This window comes from Stegodyphus dumicola, chromosome 7 (genome assembly GCF_044657685.1).
Source record: "Stegodyphus dumicola isolate Sdum_Otavi_A_Nest chromosome 7, ASM4465768v1".
NCBI lineage: Eukaryota > Metazoa > Arthropoda > Arachnida > Araneae > Eresidae > Stegodyphus > Stegodyphus dumicola.
In genome coordinates, this window is record NC_140774.1 from 29,065,282 (window position 1) to 29,085,191 (window position 19,910).

At 32.2% G+C, this 19,910-nt stretch overlaps 1 protein-coding gene across 1 annotated transcript in view; it reads right to left on the reverse strand.

The window, feature by feature from the left end:
* Window positions 1-19,910, reverse strand: part of Dhc93AB (Dynein heavy chain at 93AB) — a 202,564-nt gene that overhangs the window by 55,679 nt on the left and 126,975 nt on the right. Inside the window, 9 exon segments of the mRNA XM_085821370.1 lie at window positions 511-612; window positions 6,766-6,945; window positions 7,024-7,167; window positions 7,482-7,742; window positions 9,614-9,847; window positions 14,740-14,901; window positions 16,808-17,074; window positions 18,413-18,572; window positions 19,477-19,679. Of these exon segments, the coding sequence (XP_085677496.1) occupies window positions 511-612; window positions 6,766-6,945; window positions 7,024-7,167; window positions 7,482-7,742; window positions 9,614-9,847; window positions 14,740-14,901; window positions 16,808-17,074; window positions 18,413-18,572; window positions 19,477-19,679 (1,713 nt within the window).

The following is a 19,910-nucleotide window of genomic DNA, read 5'->3' on the forward strand; positions in this document are numbered from 1 at the left end:
ACGGTGGCCATTTCATTATGGAAGCGATGTTTTGGCGATTCTTTTTTTGACGCTAAGATCGGCGCCAGGAAGGCACAATTTCAAGATGGCCGCTACATAAAACGAAAATAAGAAATAAAAAAATTGCATAAACTCTGTGTTCATGTATTCATCGATCTATTTTCACTTGAAAAACATCAGAGAATTGCACAAACAATGCATTGCGCACTACCTTAACTTTGTTCATGTACACATCGATCTATTTTCACTTTAAAAAATCAGGAAGCTAAACAAAGTTAAAACTATCATGGTAACGAGAAATGTGGTTTCATCACCAAAATTGAACAAAATTTGTTCGAATCGAAGGGGCATCCAATTCTACATTAGATATGTAGTACATTACAAAACATACTCTTTTCTTGTAATATTTCTTTTTTAATATAAATTTTTCATATTAACAGCATTTTTATCAAATAATATAAGAAGAAATTAAAACTGATAATGAATATTTTCTAACGTTAAGAGACTTACCGTCACTTTTTCCTGTATTCTTGCTAGTTTTTCTTTCGCTACATTGTATTCGGCATTGGCTTGAGATAATGCTCGACGTTTCGGTTCCACATCGCAGTATACCTTCAAGAAAAAAGACAAATTTGGACAGTTACGTACTTAACAATCTCTTTTATGCAAAACAAAAACATAAAATTTACATTCATTAGAATTAATTCATGGGCAAAAAGCAAGTAGCTTATGATAATGGGTAAAATTCATCTAAAGATAATTAAATGTTAAAAATGATTTTTACACATAGCCTTTGAAATATGTATACGGTTATGATACTGACTTTAAACTACCAAACCACTTAAAATAACTGTAATAGACTGGAAGTCTGCTAACTATAAGTATCACAACTAAAGAACAAGCTTAAACTATTCATTAACTCATTGACCTAACGCAAACTGGAAGTTTGACAGAAAAATGTACCGTTGACTTGAGAGTTAAATAACACGGTTAAATTAAATAAAATGCAGAACCCAATATTGACAAGCTTAAACTAAACAGTAGCTTACTCTCACTAAGCGCTCGCGGAACAATTGCGGCTTCCTAAAGCTTAGGCCCGTAAACTAAATTGCAACAGAAAATTTGAAGCAGGCTGACTATAGCCAGCCTTTGCTGCCAAGCCTTTCTGAACAACTCGTTTCAAAACTTGACTAATTTGCGTTTTGGTGGAAGTTGACGAAAGGTATAGAAAGATTGAAAATTCAAATCAATAAGAAAACTGAGTTAAATAAATAAAATCTTACACATTGATTTGCACATATTCGATCAAAGACAAAATTAGAAGGGCCATTTATGCATCCGTAAGAAAAAAAAAAGTTTTTTTAGTGGCTATTTATTTATATTTTTAGGGCGAAAATGATACTTATCACACAAATGTCATTTAAAAAAATGAATGCAAAAAATGACAACAGTTTATTTTAAATGTCTGATATACTGATGAAAAATGAAATACTATCTCAAATGAAGAAATTCATGGCCGAAAATAGAAATCTCAACTATAGTCTGTTAGTTTTAAAACAGAAACTTCAAGATGATTTTCCTTGACTTGTAACATGGGAACAGCTGCTGTGGAAAAAAATGGAATTATTTAATTGTTTCCCCTTACTTCATTTTAGTTTAGCGTGTTTTGCTTTGTTAAAAGCACGCGAATGAAGGCTGGCTTGAACCACGGTCCGTAATGACGTAGAAAAAATAAATTATGCGTGTTAATGACGGCAAGAGTTACGATCGCCAAAGTTATGTGAAACGTAACAGACTGTTCAAGTCTTATTAAACAAACTTTAAATTTTTCTTATTTTCATAGATGTTTTTTAATCTTCGTCAGATAACTATGTCATTGCTAGAGCTAATTTCTTAATGACATATATTTCCTCTATTCATTCCCAATGGACATCTATCCATAACTACATAATAATCCATAACTACATAAAATAATATTTCGATAATTCTCGTGGCACCATACCTGAACCATTATTGCCGCACATTCAGAAAATTTAGTATCAAATATTCAAAACATTTTCTCGTTATTTTACAATTCATAATATTATACATTACGAAGTTTTTTTAATAAGATATTCTTCCTTAAAAGAGTTGCATTCTGATTAATATTTTTAATGTTTTGTTAAAGAATTGATTTTAATATTAACTTATCCCATAGATTTACAGAAAATATCTTCTGAAAAGTAATTTTCTAGATAGGAAATGTATTTATTTGAGGCATCTGTTTCTAAATACATTAGTCATTTTATAAAAGTCCTGTTCCGTTGGTTTATGACATATACTAATTTATTGCCTATCATTAAAGAATGGAATAATTTTCTAAAGAAATCAGGATCGTATCTGGTTTTCCTTTTATGAGTTTTTCTTCAATTCTAGGTTACAGATTGTATTTTGCGCATAAAGGAAGAATCATAAACATATTCATTATTTTGTTTAGCTCAGCAAAATTTTAAAACAATAACTAACTATGAAGCTTTCACAGTTTGAAGCACAGTGGGAAAGAACTAAATGGTGGCATTGCCAGTGATTGTTTACAGGAAGTAATTTGATTCAGAATGTTGGTAATAGCCAGTTTTAATTCCAGCATTCTGGATTACATTACTCTCTACGAACAATCACAAGCTATTTTCAACATCATGGATTAAATTACTTCCTGCAAACTATTACTGGAAATGCCACTCTTTGGTTCTTTTCCACTCGCTTGAACTTTTATTTCTTTGTAGGTCTACCCATTTTATTAGTATTTAATCATTTTGTGTGTGATATCCCTTAGGTTATACTACTTTGATTGCGTTTTGTATTGTTTAATATGACATTATATTCTCTCTGTCAATTTTTTAATGCTACATTTATTTTGAAAATCTCTGCTCTGTTTTATGTTACGTCATTCATTGAGCATCACCTCTACAATTTTTATCACTACGATTTCGTTTTATTATTTTTGCGTTTCTTTCCCTGTTGTGAAACTGAGTTATGAGTCTGAAACTTGAGTTACTTACATAATTCTAATTTTACTCCTTTATTGCGTTCATTATATTTCATTAAGATCCCTCTCTAATTCATCCGTTTATATCCTTGCAAATATAATGCCTTCACAGTGCTTGTGCTGTGTTTATTATGTAATATTCTTTCGCAGTTATTATGTAATCAACTGCAATGCCATATTCACTCAGTTCTGTTTTTTTTAATTGCATTTTTTTATTTATTAACAATAATACAACTTCGCTGCCATATTTTTATGTAAATGCATTGCTGTATTACACACTCATTTAGTCTATGTAACTTATTTAGTTTTTATTGTTATTTCTTATCTTTTATTTATTTCATTTATTCTTTCTTGCATTTCTTAACTTATTTCTATTGCATTTGCTTATTCACCATTTAAAACATTAATTTTTAGAAATTTGTCGCAATTTTATTGTAGCTTACTCTACCTTTGACAATTGCAGTATATATGTGTTCGGCAAAGATTATAAGCACGTGCATTTCAGGCATTATGTTACAGATAATTATAACAGTTCTGCTAATAGGCTAACGCCCCTTTGTTGGCTAAAAGAAAAAAAAGTTTGAAAACACATACTTCTGCGTTTGTAACACGCACAAGCATCATCACCTGCAAATTACAGGAGACAGGAACCCACCAGATGAGTAGTTGTTCCTCTTTTAAGACTATCGGCTGATGTGCACAATTGGTAAAACCATCTACTACCTGCTACGCCTAGGCAGAGGAATGGGAAGGCGATCAACGGCATTTATTGAAATGTGTATGGTTAGGGTATTCAAATATGCTGAAGCATGCAAGGGTTATCTCCTTAAGGCGAGGAATGTCTTCGTGGAGGAATATCTAAAGAAAACTGGCTCGTATTTATATTACGACTGGGGAAAATTAGGGAAACAAACCGTGCAACCAACCCGTTTGCTGGGAATTGTCAAACTTCTAGTATTAAACGGTTTTAACCCTTCTCCCACTGGTGGGGTGAGATGTTTATGGAAAGACTTAGATTTTAACACACAGTTGGACAAATTCATTTTATACAAAGCCTAATTTATAATAAAGTTTTACCCTCATGTAACTTATTGAATTTTCTACTGAATGTATAAAGCAGTCATGTACGAGTACTCACTTTTCACTTACAGAAGAAATCACGTTGCGTATAAAAAAACGCTTGTAACACTGAATCTAAGTTGTTGTATGGCAAGGCTATTGTAGAATAAACGAGATCATCAAACTTCCTCTTTTTATTATAAGGTCTCAGGCAAATGGAAAAAAGTTCGGGAGCAATAAATACGCAATTGCTGTTGAGAGTTTATAAAGTACAGTATACTTTAGGAAAAAATATGTTTTAATTATAACAATTTATATTTTCTTTTTATTTGCAGCCCTCAGAAGCAGCGTGCATCTGTCTCTCCGTCTTCGCATTCGCGTCACGTAAATGACGTAGAATAAAAATTCGAAATACAATTTCTGCTGACTGCTTAGCTCCAGTCTATCAATATAGGTAAAGAAAGGTAACATTTATGACACTATCTCCAATTTACAATTTTTTAGGCTATCAATATAAAGCCTAAAAAATTGTAAATTGGAGATAGTGTCATAAATGTTACCTTTATTTCGAAATATGTATTACGATACTTTTGATAATTTGTAGAAAATTTATTCGTATAAACAGACGTGTCAAAAGCAAGAATTCAAAAATATATTTTTGACGTTAGACAGAATTTTAAAAAAGCTTTCAAAAATTTCTGGTCTGTTAAATTACATACCGTGCATGCTCCTTTTTCAGATTGCTGCCATTCAGCAAAATGTAAGATTTTAAATGTATGTTTCAAATTAATCGGTATCATTACTGTAACTGCTTAAAAAACTGAGCGATTGATAAAGAATAAACGCATTTCTTACTAATTTACGCTTTCATATTTTAATAATGTAACTAATCTACGTTTAGATAAATTTCGACACAACTGTAATCCCTCTCTAATTATTGATCTTTGATGAAACAAAATCGGGTGAGGGTATTTTCTTCTACTACGAGGTATTTTTATTAGAAGAAGAAAATTCACTTAAAGTGCCTTTTTTTTGTAAAGCTGTGCGATATATAATATTTCGAGTTTTACCACCAGGAGCGAAAATGTACAAATTCTTTCCAGTTCCTACTCTTGAACAAGCTACATACAACTGATCATGTGAAAAGCAAGGAGTTCCTAAATGAATACCAGTAACTCAAATCGATTGACCTTGAGCTTTATTGATAGACATTGCGAAAGCAAGACGCACTGGAAATTGAAGACGCTTGAATTCAAACGGCAGATTATAAGGAACCATGGGAATTCGTGGTATGCATACAGCTTCTCCTTTTGCGCAGCCTGTTAAGGTAGTTGCTTCAATCACATGGGGCATTAGACTTTTCACACAAAGCCGTATACCATTACAGTCTTGGTTTCAGCTAAATTTCTTAAAAGTATTATCGGAGAGCCAACTGTGTACTGGCATTCCAAGAGGTTCTAACGAGTTGAGAAATTCGGTAGTATATTGTACTACTTGGTCAATGACCACATCCCTATCAACTGACTTGTATGATACATCTACTCCAGGTAACTTCCGTTGAATCTGTAAGTTAATCGTATTCACACTTTCATTTTTCGGAGCAAGAATAGTACGTTAACATAGCCATTTGTGGTCACTGAAATACCGTCGAATATCTCGAAATACACTGGTTATGAGAGTTTCTGTTGAATCTACTACATTACAAAAAGTATTTCGTGTTGTGATAAGTCCATTATAGTCGGATCAGCAACTCCTTTTACATCTCCAAGACTAAGTAGTTGTTGAGCAAATTTATTCATTCTGCAAGGGTTTTATTATTAAGAAGTTATATTTGTACTTAGTTTTGGAAAACTTTTTGTGCTATTTTTATTACACTTATTAAATTATCTTCTTTTAACTCTCCCAATAGCATTTGGCTATCTCTTCAAAATTCGAATGGAACTTTGAAAACAGCCTAATACCCTTTCTTACAATCATCGATTGGTACTAAAACTTCACACTACTCCAACATCTCATGTGATCCTCCTCTGCTATTCAGAATGCACTGAGTTCTTAAGACTCCAAACTGACCACCAGTTCCCTGTCAGTTGTTCCGCAGACGCGGTCAGCAAACCACTCTGCTGTTCTGCATGATAGCGATCAGGTGAAGTCTGATATCTACGATGATGACTTCACTGTGATATCTTCTATTGCCCAACCACTTCTCTCGAAGCTCTCCAATACCTGTACCTTTTGACCTCATACACTATTGAAATTCTTACTCCGACTACTGAAGTATATGCAAAATGCTATCATTACACAGTCTCAACATGCTATCAATATTCGAAATGTGTCTCTGAAATTCAATAAGGATTGGACAGTTCAGTTCAGGAGCCTTTTCCACCGAAGTGACAGGTTCAAAGAAGACTTTTAATTTTCTAATGTAAAGAACAACGTCTTTAGGAATTATAGAGATTTTTTGAAATTTTCCTGTTCAGTTATTTACTTCTTTGAACTATACATGTAAAGCCTTAATTATTCATATTTTGCGGTATTATATATTTATCATTTTAACTATTTCTGTAACATCAAAATAAAAACAAATTCTCGGTCAACAGTATATTGTGAATTTATAAAACCTCGGAAGTGATTTCCCTTTTAATATTACGCATTAACGCTTCCCATAATTATCACTTTCTTACCTCGTAATATTTTAGAACATTGATAACCCACGAGCAGAGTCCAGCGGCCGCTTGAGATTTGGCAACAACAACTTCAGGCTTAAATTCTGGGCTCTTCAAGTAGGTCTGCACTGCCTTCAAGCTGTTCTCGTGGATATTGTTTTTGTCAAAATTGATCAAGGAGTCCAAGAAGTTATCCACCTAAAGAAAATTGTTTTAGTATCAAATCATATATATTTTCTATGTTCCATTCTAGCAGTAAAAGCCTTCTGTACTCACCTTACTCATGGTAAGCTTGGCAGCTCTCCAGGACAAATCCTTAGGAATTTTTCCATCCGTTGCGAGTAGCACCATTACGGCAGACGTCACGTTTCGAACGGCTACCGGTGGAGAACCAAAGCTTCTCAATTCCGTAAGGTTACTCTGCAAGATAAATTGAAAAATTATATGACTAATAAGATAGTACCAGGAAAGACAATGTTCATCTTACATTACCTAATTAGAATATAAGGATTCTGAAAACTAAAAATTAAATAAGAAGCAAGAAATTCTGGTTATATTTATATCATTTCGAAGTGTAATGTTATTCTTTACTTTTAGATAAATATTAATAAATCTTCTTCATATAATAGCCCTTATTTAAAATTAAACTTCCCGTTCCCTGCAGGTCGTTATAATAGGGTTCGGCTGTAAATGTAGATGATAAAATCCCACTTTAAATCTAATTCAACGGTTACCTTATTTAGAGTATTGAGGGCTTCTTGAGCAGCCACGAGAGCAGGTTCTGCCCTGGCCAAATCTTCTTCGCAGTCTTTCTGCCTTTTTGAGACTTCTGCATGGATCCGGGAGACTTTCGCTTCTTCTGCTGCCGCCACTGTTTTCTCCCTGATAACGATTTCAGTTTCTTGACCAACTGTTTCTAACAGAGCATCGATATCACTACTTCTTTGTTGCAGTTCTATTTCTTGATCTGCAAGCTGGGACTTCAGGACATCCACCTATTGGAAATAGATTAGGATAAGTAGATTAAAGATAAGTAAATTAAAGATGGTACTGAGATGCATAGTTTTTGCTATCAAAAGCTCTAAGGTATTAAGTATTTGTGATATAATATAGTATATAAAAGAATATAATGCATAAAATGTTTTCGAATTCTAGATTGTGATAAAACGTCAAGTATTTGTTTATCTTTCAGCATAAAAAATGCAATCATACCTAAAAATCACAAAACTCCATACCTGATAGCTTTCCTATAATTCCAAAGAAAAAAAAACAAAAATACACCAGCTCAAAGAGAAGTATACTTTCCTCCATGAAATTAGGAAAGGTATATTACTTAGAAAGCATTTCTTACTCTGTGGTCCGCGGACCACAAGTAGACTTCGAAGTCCTGCGGACCTTCTAGATTAAAAAAAAAAAGAAAAAGGCAAAAAATAAAATTTAAATTAACTGATTGACAAGGTATACTAAAACTAACTAATTGCCATTCAATGAAAAATACGAGTTAATTGAACGCTCGAATGACACAGGAATTGAAATGAAATTGGATACAGAAGGTATGGTTCATTTTTGGACCACATTACCAGTGAATATGGAATATAATGAACTGTAAAATGATGTTTAAAAATTATACTTTAATTTGCTTCTATGTATCTTCGTAATAAAGGGTTTTCATTAGTAACTCAAATAAGTACCCAAATTGACTAAATGTATGTGCTCATCTCAGGCTAAAGCTTACAAGCATGCATCCAACATAGAACTGCTGTGCAAGAATCCGCAGACTCATCCACTTCATTTAAGCAAATACCAATATTTCTTTCATGTTGGGAGAATAAGATCTTTATAACTAAACTTTAATAGCTTTGAATTATTAAAAACAAATATAAATTTCTTTAAATAAACTATGTGAGGATTTATTTATTTTACTTAACAGTTATTTTATTTTGAAGGAGCCTTTCTATCGCACTTGCTTTCAACTCCCTATTGAAACTTGAATTCTTGCCAGAATGTAAATGATCTAGCGCGCGTGTATTCAAATGAGGTAAAAAGAGTTTAGGATTTAAGGGAAGGTTTTGAAAGGTGAATTCAGGACCATATTTTGCCTACCTGAAGGCCACTTTTCTATCTTGATTTGCCTAGCGATTAGATTTCTGTGGCGTTCAGTGCTTCTTGCCATTAAGCTTGTTTACGCCGACTTTTGCGAAATCAAAGCCAACGTACGCGTTAATTAACCTGTGAAGCCGTTAGCTAAAATTAAATTTCATTTTAAGTTAGTCGTAATTTTTTTGAGTGAAGCCAAAATTGTTGGCTTTTGTATGCACGAGTGGGTGCTATCTGGGAGCTTGTTGATAAAGTGTTCTTTACATCCTTCTCCTGACTTTCTCGTACTTTAAGAATAAGGATAATTCCCTAAACAGTCTTCTAACATCTAGCTTAGCTTATGATACCAAAGCATAAGAGACGTAATAACTAAACTACTTAATACCAATATAAATTAAGTGAATTATAATTAATTGTACTTTAAAAATATATTGACAATATCATATACTAAAAACATACTTTCCAAGGGGACAAGAGCGAGGCAGGCAGAATATTCTAATTTATAAAAGTGGCCTTCATTTGGAAAAGGTTGAGAAACTCTAACTTAGAGGATTAGTTAATAGTTTTTATTTAGTGTTCAGATGTCTTTCTTAATAATCTCGTAAAGGACTTAAAACACGGCATCAGTTAAAATTTTTATAAAAGCTTTGTTTGAATTTATTAAGTTGAAAATACCAGTAGCAAAATAAAACCAAAAGAAAATTAAGATCTAGAAGTATCAGGATTAAATGTCATGAACAACAGTAAAACTTATACCAGATATCCATACCTGCTCGCTCGTGTCGACCAATTTCTGAAGCCCAGCTTCAAGTCTTCCAATGTTAGCCCTCAGAAAAGAATGTCTCTTCTGCATCAAAATTTTGTACGTCTTCACATGCTGAAGGAAACTTTTAGGCGTTGTTTCATTGTGGCGTCTCTCTTTTCTCAGAAAATTCTTACCGACTTCATTCACGGATCGATAGGCAAATGCCACAAAATCTGCAACTGGTTCTCTTAAATTCGCCTATAAAGCATTTCAAATAATTAAAAAATAGTCAATATACTATACATAAAAAAAAAAATCTGGAAGTTTTCAGATTTTAAATTACGCACAAAAGAGCGTATATTTTTTAACATTTTGTGTGTTACCTTTATTTATTACATATCATGTTCTTCAAAATTAAACCACATAAAATTCAATTCAACAGAAATATCACAAAATAGTTAAAAACAACAAAACAGCATATCTTTAAAATAGTCTCGCAGAGGTAAAAATATTTTTTACCGTACAGTGTTGCCATTGCTCGCTTTGAAATCGTTGAGTTTGTTAATAAAAAAGTTCGTTAAAGTTTCACACAAATAAATGATAAAACAAATCGAAATTCAAAATTTGAGTTTCCAAGTGCCCGTGTTGGGTTGGAGGACTACATTATTCAAAATTTGATGGCTCTGGATACCGTTGTTTTTTCAGAATGCGAGGAATATTTATGCATTTAAGTAGATTCCGTATTATTTATTAGTTTCGTTAAAATATAATACATAGCGATAATATTTGGTGGCAACAGTTTGAAAAATGAAACGACGTAAAATGCCGTTTTGAGAGTATTAGCACTTTGGGTCTAACACCCCTTTGGGTTAAAAATAGAGTTTGTTAACAATTTGAGGAACTTGAAATTTATAGTGATACTGTAAAACTTGATGTCGTCATGAAGATGAGAGAATTATTTTTACTTTTTAGTTACTTGTTTAAATATTTGATAGTATGATAGAACAACATGCAGGTTAATCTTTTTAAAGCTTTGTAGGGTTTTCCTTATTTTGCATAACAAATTTATTTTAAATTTGATTACCTGTTCTAAACTTCTCAACTTCCCCTCACATTCTCTCGCCAGGATGTAAATTTAAAGTTAAGTGAAGTGCTATTTAAACTTGGGAATATCTCAGTTTATTCAGAACGTGTTTCGCTAGCCAAGCGCACGTTTCGTTGCTATTTCGCGGTCACGCTAGTAAGCCTCTTGGCCTTATCAGATTAGTGTCACGCCGGTTAGATTCCTGTGAGTCCATCTCTTAGGCGTAAATTTAACTGCGCTCTTGCACTATTTATTTGAGGTTTGACTTGTATGATATTCTACGTTTTAGTTTCCACCGCAAGTGGACGGTGTTTTGTAACGTACGAAGTCCGTGCCTTTCTGTTAAATTAGTTTCAATTAATAAAGGGTTATTTTCACCCTTCTTCTGTGCTGGTAATTAATTCACGCTTGTGCGAGAATTCGCCAGGTTCATTGTAGGATTTAATTTAGTTTATGTGGAATAACAGAGACAGATCTTACAGCTTAACCCGAATATTATCCTATTTAGTATCTATGGTTCATGTCAATTCGTATGTAAGAGCAGATAATTTTGAAAATTAAGAGCCAGGGGAATAGGGTATAGAACAGTGATAGCGAACCTATAGTACGCGTGCCACAGTCGGCACGCAAAGCCTCATCTGCCGGCACACAACTAAAATATTACTTCCTTAATCAGCTTCTATACCAATGGCGGCGAAACTTTTTGCCACCATTGGTATAGAAGCTTTTTCTAATCACAATAAAATGATACTATGTAATTTAAATGTTTTAGTTTGTTCTTGAACATTTCACTTACTTACTTATCGCATAATGCCACTGGCATAGAGCTATATCTATATCAGCCCAATGCCAGTATATAGATATAAGATTTTCATATATCGCCATAGAAATTATATACATATTTTATTGATCCAATTTTTGACGTTTCAATTGTTTTGACCAATCATATTACTTGTTACATGACAAAGAATACGCCAAAGTTGAAGCAACTAATGTTTGCTGAACGAAGTCAAATTTATTGAAGACTGCTGCTGAGTTTTAATACTTTCATTGTTAAATAGATTCCCGTTTTCAGATCTAAGCATTTTGAGGTAACTTATAAATGATTCTAATTTAATATCTTAAACGGAATGGCGCGTGGCTATTCCATTTTGGGCAAGTGGCGCCAAAAAGGTTCGCCACCATTGGTATAGAAGCTGGGCAGATTAACTGTAACTTATGCTTAGTAGAATGAACGGTCTATCTGCTGCCAGCCTCTAAATGTGCGTGATTTAAAGCCAGTCTGTAATTATAGAAGACCAGTATTTTCCGTTTGCTGTTCGAGTTTTATAAATGATTTTAAGGGATTAGTTGAGGGGGTGTATTATTTAAAAGAAAAAAATTTTTTTTGGTGAATAAAATACTACGCGGCAGATTGTCTTCTTAGATAACATTACTCCCAATAAATGAATTGACTTCTTTAATATGTAAATTCTAGTTTAAAGTGTAACTCACGAGCCGTGGATAAATAAAGTGTTGAAATATTTGTCTCCCTTTATGTGCAATTTGGTTTTAACCAGAGCGATAACTTGCTGACAGCAAGAAAATAATTTTATGTAAAGCATAAAACAGAATGCGCTGTTATAGCATCTAGTATTCGCAGCTGGTGAAAATGAATGGAAAGTCCATGGATGTAAATATTAAACAAATGTCTAAAATACGTTAATTGCAAATAAGAAAAAAAAAAATCTTGAATAATCTTAAACTAATGTTGAACCATTTTGAAGACAGTACAAATATATTTAGTTGCATTTTTGCATTCCATAAAAATATGCTTTCAATTTGATCGATATTTATTTTCCATGCATTCCTATCCGTAATGTTTGCCCCGCCAGCGGACGAGCGGTAAAGTGTCTGAACACTGGTAGTTCGGCCCGGGGCGATCCAGTTTTCCCTAGAAAGTCCTCCCAGGAAAGCATTCCTCTCCTTAGGCAGTCAGTCCTCGTGTGCTTTGTCCTACTTAAACAAACCAAACCGTAATATCTGCATTTTACTTCATGCATCTGTACTTCAGGGTTGCATCTAATCAACTGCTGTATGGTAAAGAACAGTAATCTATATTTTAATGAACAGCATGACTTATCGGAAGCGTGAATGAACTGAGATAAGTTAATCAGAAGACGGAAGAAACGTGTAATTTTAATTCTTTGTACTTCTACTGAATACCTAAAAACTGCCTTATAATAGTATCTCGTGGTATGAAATGTAGCAGTCATTCAAAACTTCAACTCTATTTTTACGGAACCGTATTTATTTATTTATGTAGTGGTATAGGGTACATAAGCTAGAACAATCGAAATCGATCCATTTTAATAATAAGAGATATTTGCTAGAATATACATACGATTACAAGCTATACAGTAATTGCAAATATTTCGAATTAAAAAAAAAAGTGCTGAAATACGAACTATCAGAAAACACATCACGCATACATCGATTTTTTTAGAACGATCTTTATATTTGTGGTGGTTTCTGTAGTCGTAAAACTTATATTTGATTATGAGGTAAAGAAGGCTTGAGAAAAACGTAGATATAATATATATATATATATTTCAATAATAATAGATCAAATTGTTGTCTGTCTCAGAGAAGACTTCTATTCCTTAAGCAAAATAAAAAAAAAAAAAAAAAAATAAGAAAACTTCATACAGATAATTGCACAGTATGCTCTTTAATTAAGGAATTTTGTTATAACAGGCGGTCATGGTAAGGCATCTGCAGATAAACTCTGTGATAAAGACATATTCGGTATTAAAACGGCTTGCATTAATTACATTAATAATTAATATAATATATTACTATTGTAAAATATCGAGGGAGCAGATACTGGTTAAAATGGCTGAGTTTGTTTTTGTATGAGTAATATAGTATTCTAGTTAGATTATTAATGAATAATTTTGATGCATAAATATGGGCAACAGATTCGTTATTTTATTTTAGATGCACATTTATCTCTTGAGTGTGTGTGTGAGGGGGGGGAGTACCTTTCAGGTATTACAAAGTAACGGTTAATTGTAAAACCAATGACAATTCAGAGTTTCATGTTTTTAAACTCTGAATTGTTTTCTGAATTGAATACGTTTAAAGCAAACGTATACAGTAACAGCTTCTATTCATCTTTTTATATGCAGCACGAGTATTGATGAATTATGAAAAAGCCTCAGACATAACATTGTTAGATAATTAGACCCTGAAAGATACTCCTTGAACAAATGATTTCTGTTGCGGTGGAAATATAAAAGTATTGCTGTTAGACAATTTAGGTTTCTTGAAGCCTTGTATTTTTTGTAATTACCCAGCAAAAGTATTAAAAAGCTGTAATTAAGTTGTAAGGATTATGTTAATTTTATTAATAGTTATATTTTAGTTAAAGTTCCTTTCCTATCAAATTCTTAACTTAAACTTACTACTTCCGGCCAGAACGTAGTTTTGGAATCTTGCTGAATATTTAATGAGGAGGAGCTGTATTTAAACCACGAAGTTACTTACGGAGTCGGAGAGAATCAGAGTTTTCTGCCTACTACGGAGTCAGAGAGAATCGTCTGCATTTTTGGCCACTCTCTCTCAAAGCTGTTATTACTCTCGGCCATACTCAGGCCCTTGCTAAGCTTCGTAGTCAAATAAGTTAAGGGGCCAACTCGATTTGAACCTTGATAGCTTCGGCTATACTTCTTTAGTCAATCTTAGATTTAGTTTAATTCTTAGCCTTTTAAGTTCAAGTTCAAGTGCGGGCTTTGCTTGTACACTCCCAGGCGGAGTTTTGTTAAATCTTATTGGAATAATAAAGGGTTAGTTACCCTTCTATCTTGTTGTTTCTTGTCACCGAACTCAAGCGATTATTCGCTTATCAGTTCTTAGATTCTTCACTTCCAACATTAAACATCCAAAGTGAGGAACTCTACAAAGTTATTAATGTAACATTCTTTAACGTAATATTATTATAATATACCTGCAACGTTGCAACAGTAACGACTAAACAGAGAGCTTTTATGCGTAGAGAACTTTGTAAGAAGAATTTAAAACTCACACTTAGAATCGGTAGGTCTTCTAAGAATTTATTACAGACAGTAACGAGGGCATCTTTGGGCCATGGATGGAACCAATCAATGCAAGTACAACTTATGAGCGTTGGAAACTTTCGGCTGCGGGATCGAAGAGTAGAACCAGATGGAGAAAAACACAAAACAACCTGAAAATTGGAAAATTTTAATTGTATTTATACGAAACCACTTTCAGACAAAGACAATTTTCGCAAAGTATCAAAAAATTATTTTCTATGCCTGAGTACATAGCGTATTTATTTACTGAAAAGCATGATCTTTTATAAGCAACAATTTGAAAACAATATCTTTTAATGTGATTTTGAATGAAACACATAATATTCCAGTTCAGTTTGTATATAAATTGTTAGGAAAATAAATCCATCTGTTATAGATATGTACTTTCGATTAAAATGTTTCTTAGAATACGATAAATAAATTTATAAAAATAGTCTCAACACCATGGATGGGATGGTTCTTTAAATATAACATACAAAATTGTAGAGGATTTCCCCTAAAACAAAAATTCTAATATGCAAAATAATTATTGTTTTTTAATAAATTATGCCCATAATCTATTTTACTTGCAACCACATCTTTGAGATTCGCAGACAATAGCGCATTTACATCTATTGAAACTTTTTCTTAAAATTCTGTACCTTATCTTCAAAGACTTTTATAATTGCCCGCAGCCATTTTTTCGGAAACTTTATATAATCGTCTCTATTTTATAAGACTAGATATATCTCTCATAAAATCATATATATCACTGTAACAGTAAATAATTTTAAATGCTGAAACAAATTTATTTAATCTCAGTTTATTGCATAATAAAATTTAAAATTTTATTGAGCAAATAATTAAATCATATATTCTTGCACTTTTATTTGTCTGTTTCACATTTATTAATTGATTATTTGCAAGTAAAATTATAAAATATTTCTCCAGCCTTCTTAGCATGCCTTCGTGGTGTAGTGGTCAGCACGCTTGACGCTATTCGAGAGGTCCGTGGTTCGAGTCCCGGGTAGAGCATTGCTCATTTTTCATCTTTCCTGCTTCGAAATAACCTGTATAAAATAACAGATAAGAAATATTTATAAAGATAAATTTTTAAATGTGTGTTACTAATTTCTTTGTTTAATAGAATCGTCATTCTTAAAATATATCTTATGATCGTAATTTTATAAAATTTTGTTTTAAACTAGCATTTTTAAATGAACATTCGTAATTTTTGAAAATGTCTGTTTCAATGGTTCTTTCTGTGATCAATCTAATAATTAAAGAGAAAAATCCCAATTTGAAACTTCATATTAAACAGCTTCTTTAGAGAATAGGATATTATTTAATCCCCCATTAAATTGCATGCAAAATGCTGTCGTGATAAATAAGATAAATACGGGATATAAAATTTCATTTTCATATTTTAAACTCGTTAATCACATTCAACAGCATAAAAATATATTGATTGAAACAATTTAGCAGGAATTCATACAAAGGAATATATAAGCAACATGAGAAAGCGAAGATAGTGAAGCCTTTGTGAATTAATGATTAATTAACGGATAAAACTGTGTCTTTATTGCATTACTATGCACGACAAAAACTGCTCCAACAGCAATATAAAGTCCAACAGTAAATATAATTTTTAACGTTTCATTTCATTTCTTTTTCAAAATTTCATTAACAGAATTTGGTTTTGAGCGAAATTTTTTTTTTCCTTAACTGAACTAAATTTCATTCACAAGCAGAAATTCTAGACAGCAATTCCAAGGTGGTATTGAAAAATTTTTTCTAAAGGATTTGAGATTTTACTCACCTGTTATAACTCGTAATAATGTGTATTTTATTTAATATCCGATAATATTCCGATATTTTTATTAATTTTAATAATCTTTAAACTTTATGCTTCATTCAATAAATATGAATACATTATTATACAAATGTTGTATTCAACACAGAGCAAGGACAATAGCCTCTTCCCACATTATTTCTAATAGCGATAAAGTGCAATAAAGTTGGTGCATTAAAGTAAATAGAATGAAAAAATATTAGCACCTTCAATTTCTTCTTCACTTTATTAATGAAAAAATTCCAACAGTTATCTCTTGAGTCAAATATACCAGCAGATTTGACTTCAGACCGAATTGCAGAGATGATGTTCTCGACTTCTGCTTCCGGAAAAAGATCAGGAATGTCACCCGACGAAAGCAGATCATTGATAAGGACGAGAAATTTTTCATCAGCCACCTGGGCGTCACTAATCATGAAAAGACTGCCAATATTCTTCACACCTGCCCTCAGGTAGAGAGTGGCAATGTCGGCCTGAAAATAAAACATAAACTTAGAAATTAAATCCTAAAATTCTGAGCTTAAATTGGTCCGTCAGTAAATTACACTGAAGGAATACATTGCTTTTGAATTCTCGAAGTTGCACTCAGCTTCGGATAATTTCTACTTTAACGTTTTAACGTAGTTTTAACGTTTCCTATAATATTATCGATGAGTAAATATGATCTTACTGGGTACAGCCTTAAATGGTTGTATTTATGTTTGGTCATAGCTAAGATAATGTCTTACTTAAATTACGTATTAGTAGATTATAATAATTAAAAGAAAAGCTAGGCATAGCTGGAGAATAATGAAATAATTAAAAGAAACAAAATTTCCTTCTTCCCCCAAAAAAGAAAAAAAAAAAAAAAGTTTTTGCTAATTTCTGAAAAATTTTTATTTTACCTTTCTCTCATCTGAAGGGAGAAAATTTTACGAACTTATACATGTAAAATTCTTAAGGCTTCTTGAAGAAAACTTACCTGTATATGTGATGCGCATGTGTATAATTTAGAAATCAATAAACATAAAAGAGTTTCTTTAAGAAACTACTTATTTTGTATGTAATCGCGAATACGCCGAATGAATGTATTACATATTTACTATGGGATTTCCCATTCTTATTCGTCATCATATTTTATATTTTTTTATATTAATCATATTTTAAATTCGAATCTGTGTATGCGTTACAATACTTAACTATCAAACCTGCCAAAAAAATAAATCGTAGATATAATCAAATTAGAAATTTAAAAATCCCATTGTCTCCTCTTCAAAATGTCGTCATTTAAACGTTATGTTTTACTAATTTTATCTGTATTTTGTTTCAAATAAATAAAAAAATGACATAAATGAAGATAAAGCTGCTTGATTGGATATTATTAGCAATTAAAAATTATTTTTATTCTATTAAATTTAAACTTTCACATTGAAAGAAGAACACATTTGCTTAATAAAATTCAAAACATTATGTGGTGAAATCGGCTATTTCATACTACCCATGTGATGTAAAACAGATGGTTCAAATAATTACATTGTTCTGTATATGTATCTGTTGCACAAATTATTCACGAATGTATCGATATGGTACAATGTTAAAAAAGCAGGGTGAACATTTTAAGTTATGTTTTATCAATAAAATTTAGTAAAATGCGAATAGCCATAAAACATATTTTGAAAGTAAGTTTGTTAAAAAATGTGGGTCCAAGCACACGATTAAGAAAAAACTCATATATTTTTCGCACACATTCAAACAACTGGTTTAGTTAATAGAATGTTTCTGTAAAAACATAGCATTCCAATAGCAGTAAAAATGTGTTTTATATTGCTCACTTTGAAATCTTGAATGTCATATTCCGAGTGTAAAGTCGGTTGATGCATATGAAGATTGCAAATGTAAGCAGCCAGTGATGCCAAAGATTGGCGACCACTTCCACCAACTCCAATTAACAAGGCATTTCCCCCAGATTCAAGAATACGTGTAATTCGGCACCTAAAATAAGAGTATGTTGTCAAAAAGAATAATATAAAAGTCATTTATTGCATAACTCATCAAAATTCTGATGTATTTGCCTTCCTCAGCATTCAAGAACAGTTCCACGATTGCACAGTTACGTTTTCAGCTGGAGAAACCTCATTTATTTCCGTTTTCTTACAACGAAATTGTAGACATATATTGCAAAGATAGAGAATGCTATGAATGCGAAACTTTTAGTGAAAGTAATACATTTTGTGATGAAAATAACTAAACATTAGTAAATAGGTAAAACAGTTATCTCTTTCTTTGGCCTTAAACGCCCCCCCCCCCGTGAAGTAGATATACATATATAGATATATTTGGGCTCAGAAGATGTTGTTGTACGGCATAGTTGATGAAGGAATGCTGATAAACGTTTAATGGCATTTTATCATACTAAGTGCAGATTTTACATGAAGGGTGACGAGGGGGGTTTAGGCGGACCCAACTGCTTCCTGTTAAATTAAGGCGATCTGCTGTTAGGTCCAGATGTAGACACACTTCCGCTAATACGATGAAAATCTCATATGGCTATAAGTGGACTAAGAATTGTCTCAGTCGGAGCGCTAGAATGAAACAAAAAATCCAATCTAATATTTCGAAAAATTACACTTTTGAATTCAGCGATTTATATTCAGCGAGAATACTTAATTACCTGACACAAACACGCCTGATACTGCTTGATACAATATGATTTGTAAAAATCTACTTTCAATCTTAAAATGAATGGTTATTTAAATTACATACTTCTGTAAAGAAATAAAGTACACTGCTTGTGAATAAAATTTGATATCATTATTTCCTAAGAAAATAATTATTTTCAAAATTACTTCTCGCTATTTTTTTCCTAAGAGATAATGAACATCGTTTGAATACGTACACATGACGAACAGCATCTTCAAACAATACCAGATCCATAGGAGGGCAAATATCATTATATGCGTCCAAAGCATCTTGTAATAATCTGACAAGTTGGCCCATATCTGTAACTGGTTGATAACAAGAAGTACCAATTCCTTGAGCAAAGTGACAATGAATTGGGATGCTGGCTACCATTGCTTGTGCTACTGCATCCTCCATATCCTTTAAAAATTAAAATTGAAGATAATTAGAGGAATTATAATGAATTAATATCAAACTCTTTTAAAAAAAATAGCAGTAAAATTACTTAAAGATGCTAAGTTTCGTTACATACCATAAAGCTTTTATGACAATAAATATTTTGCTGTAATCAGTAAATGCTGTAAGCAGGTAATCCATGTTGCTTTGAAATTATACTATTATCTAAGATTTTTGGGGGGGGTCAATTATTTA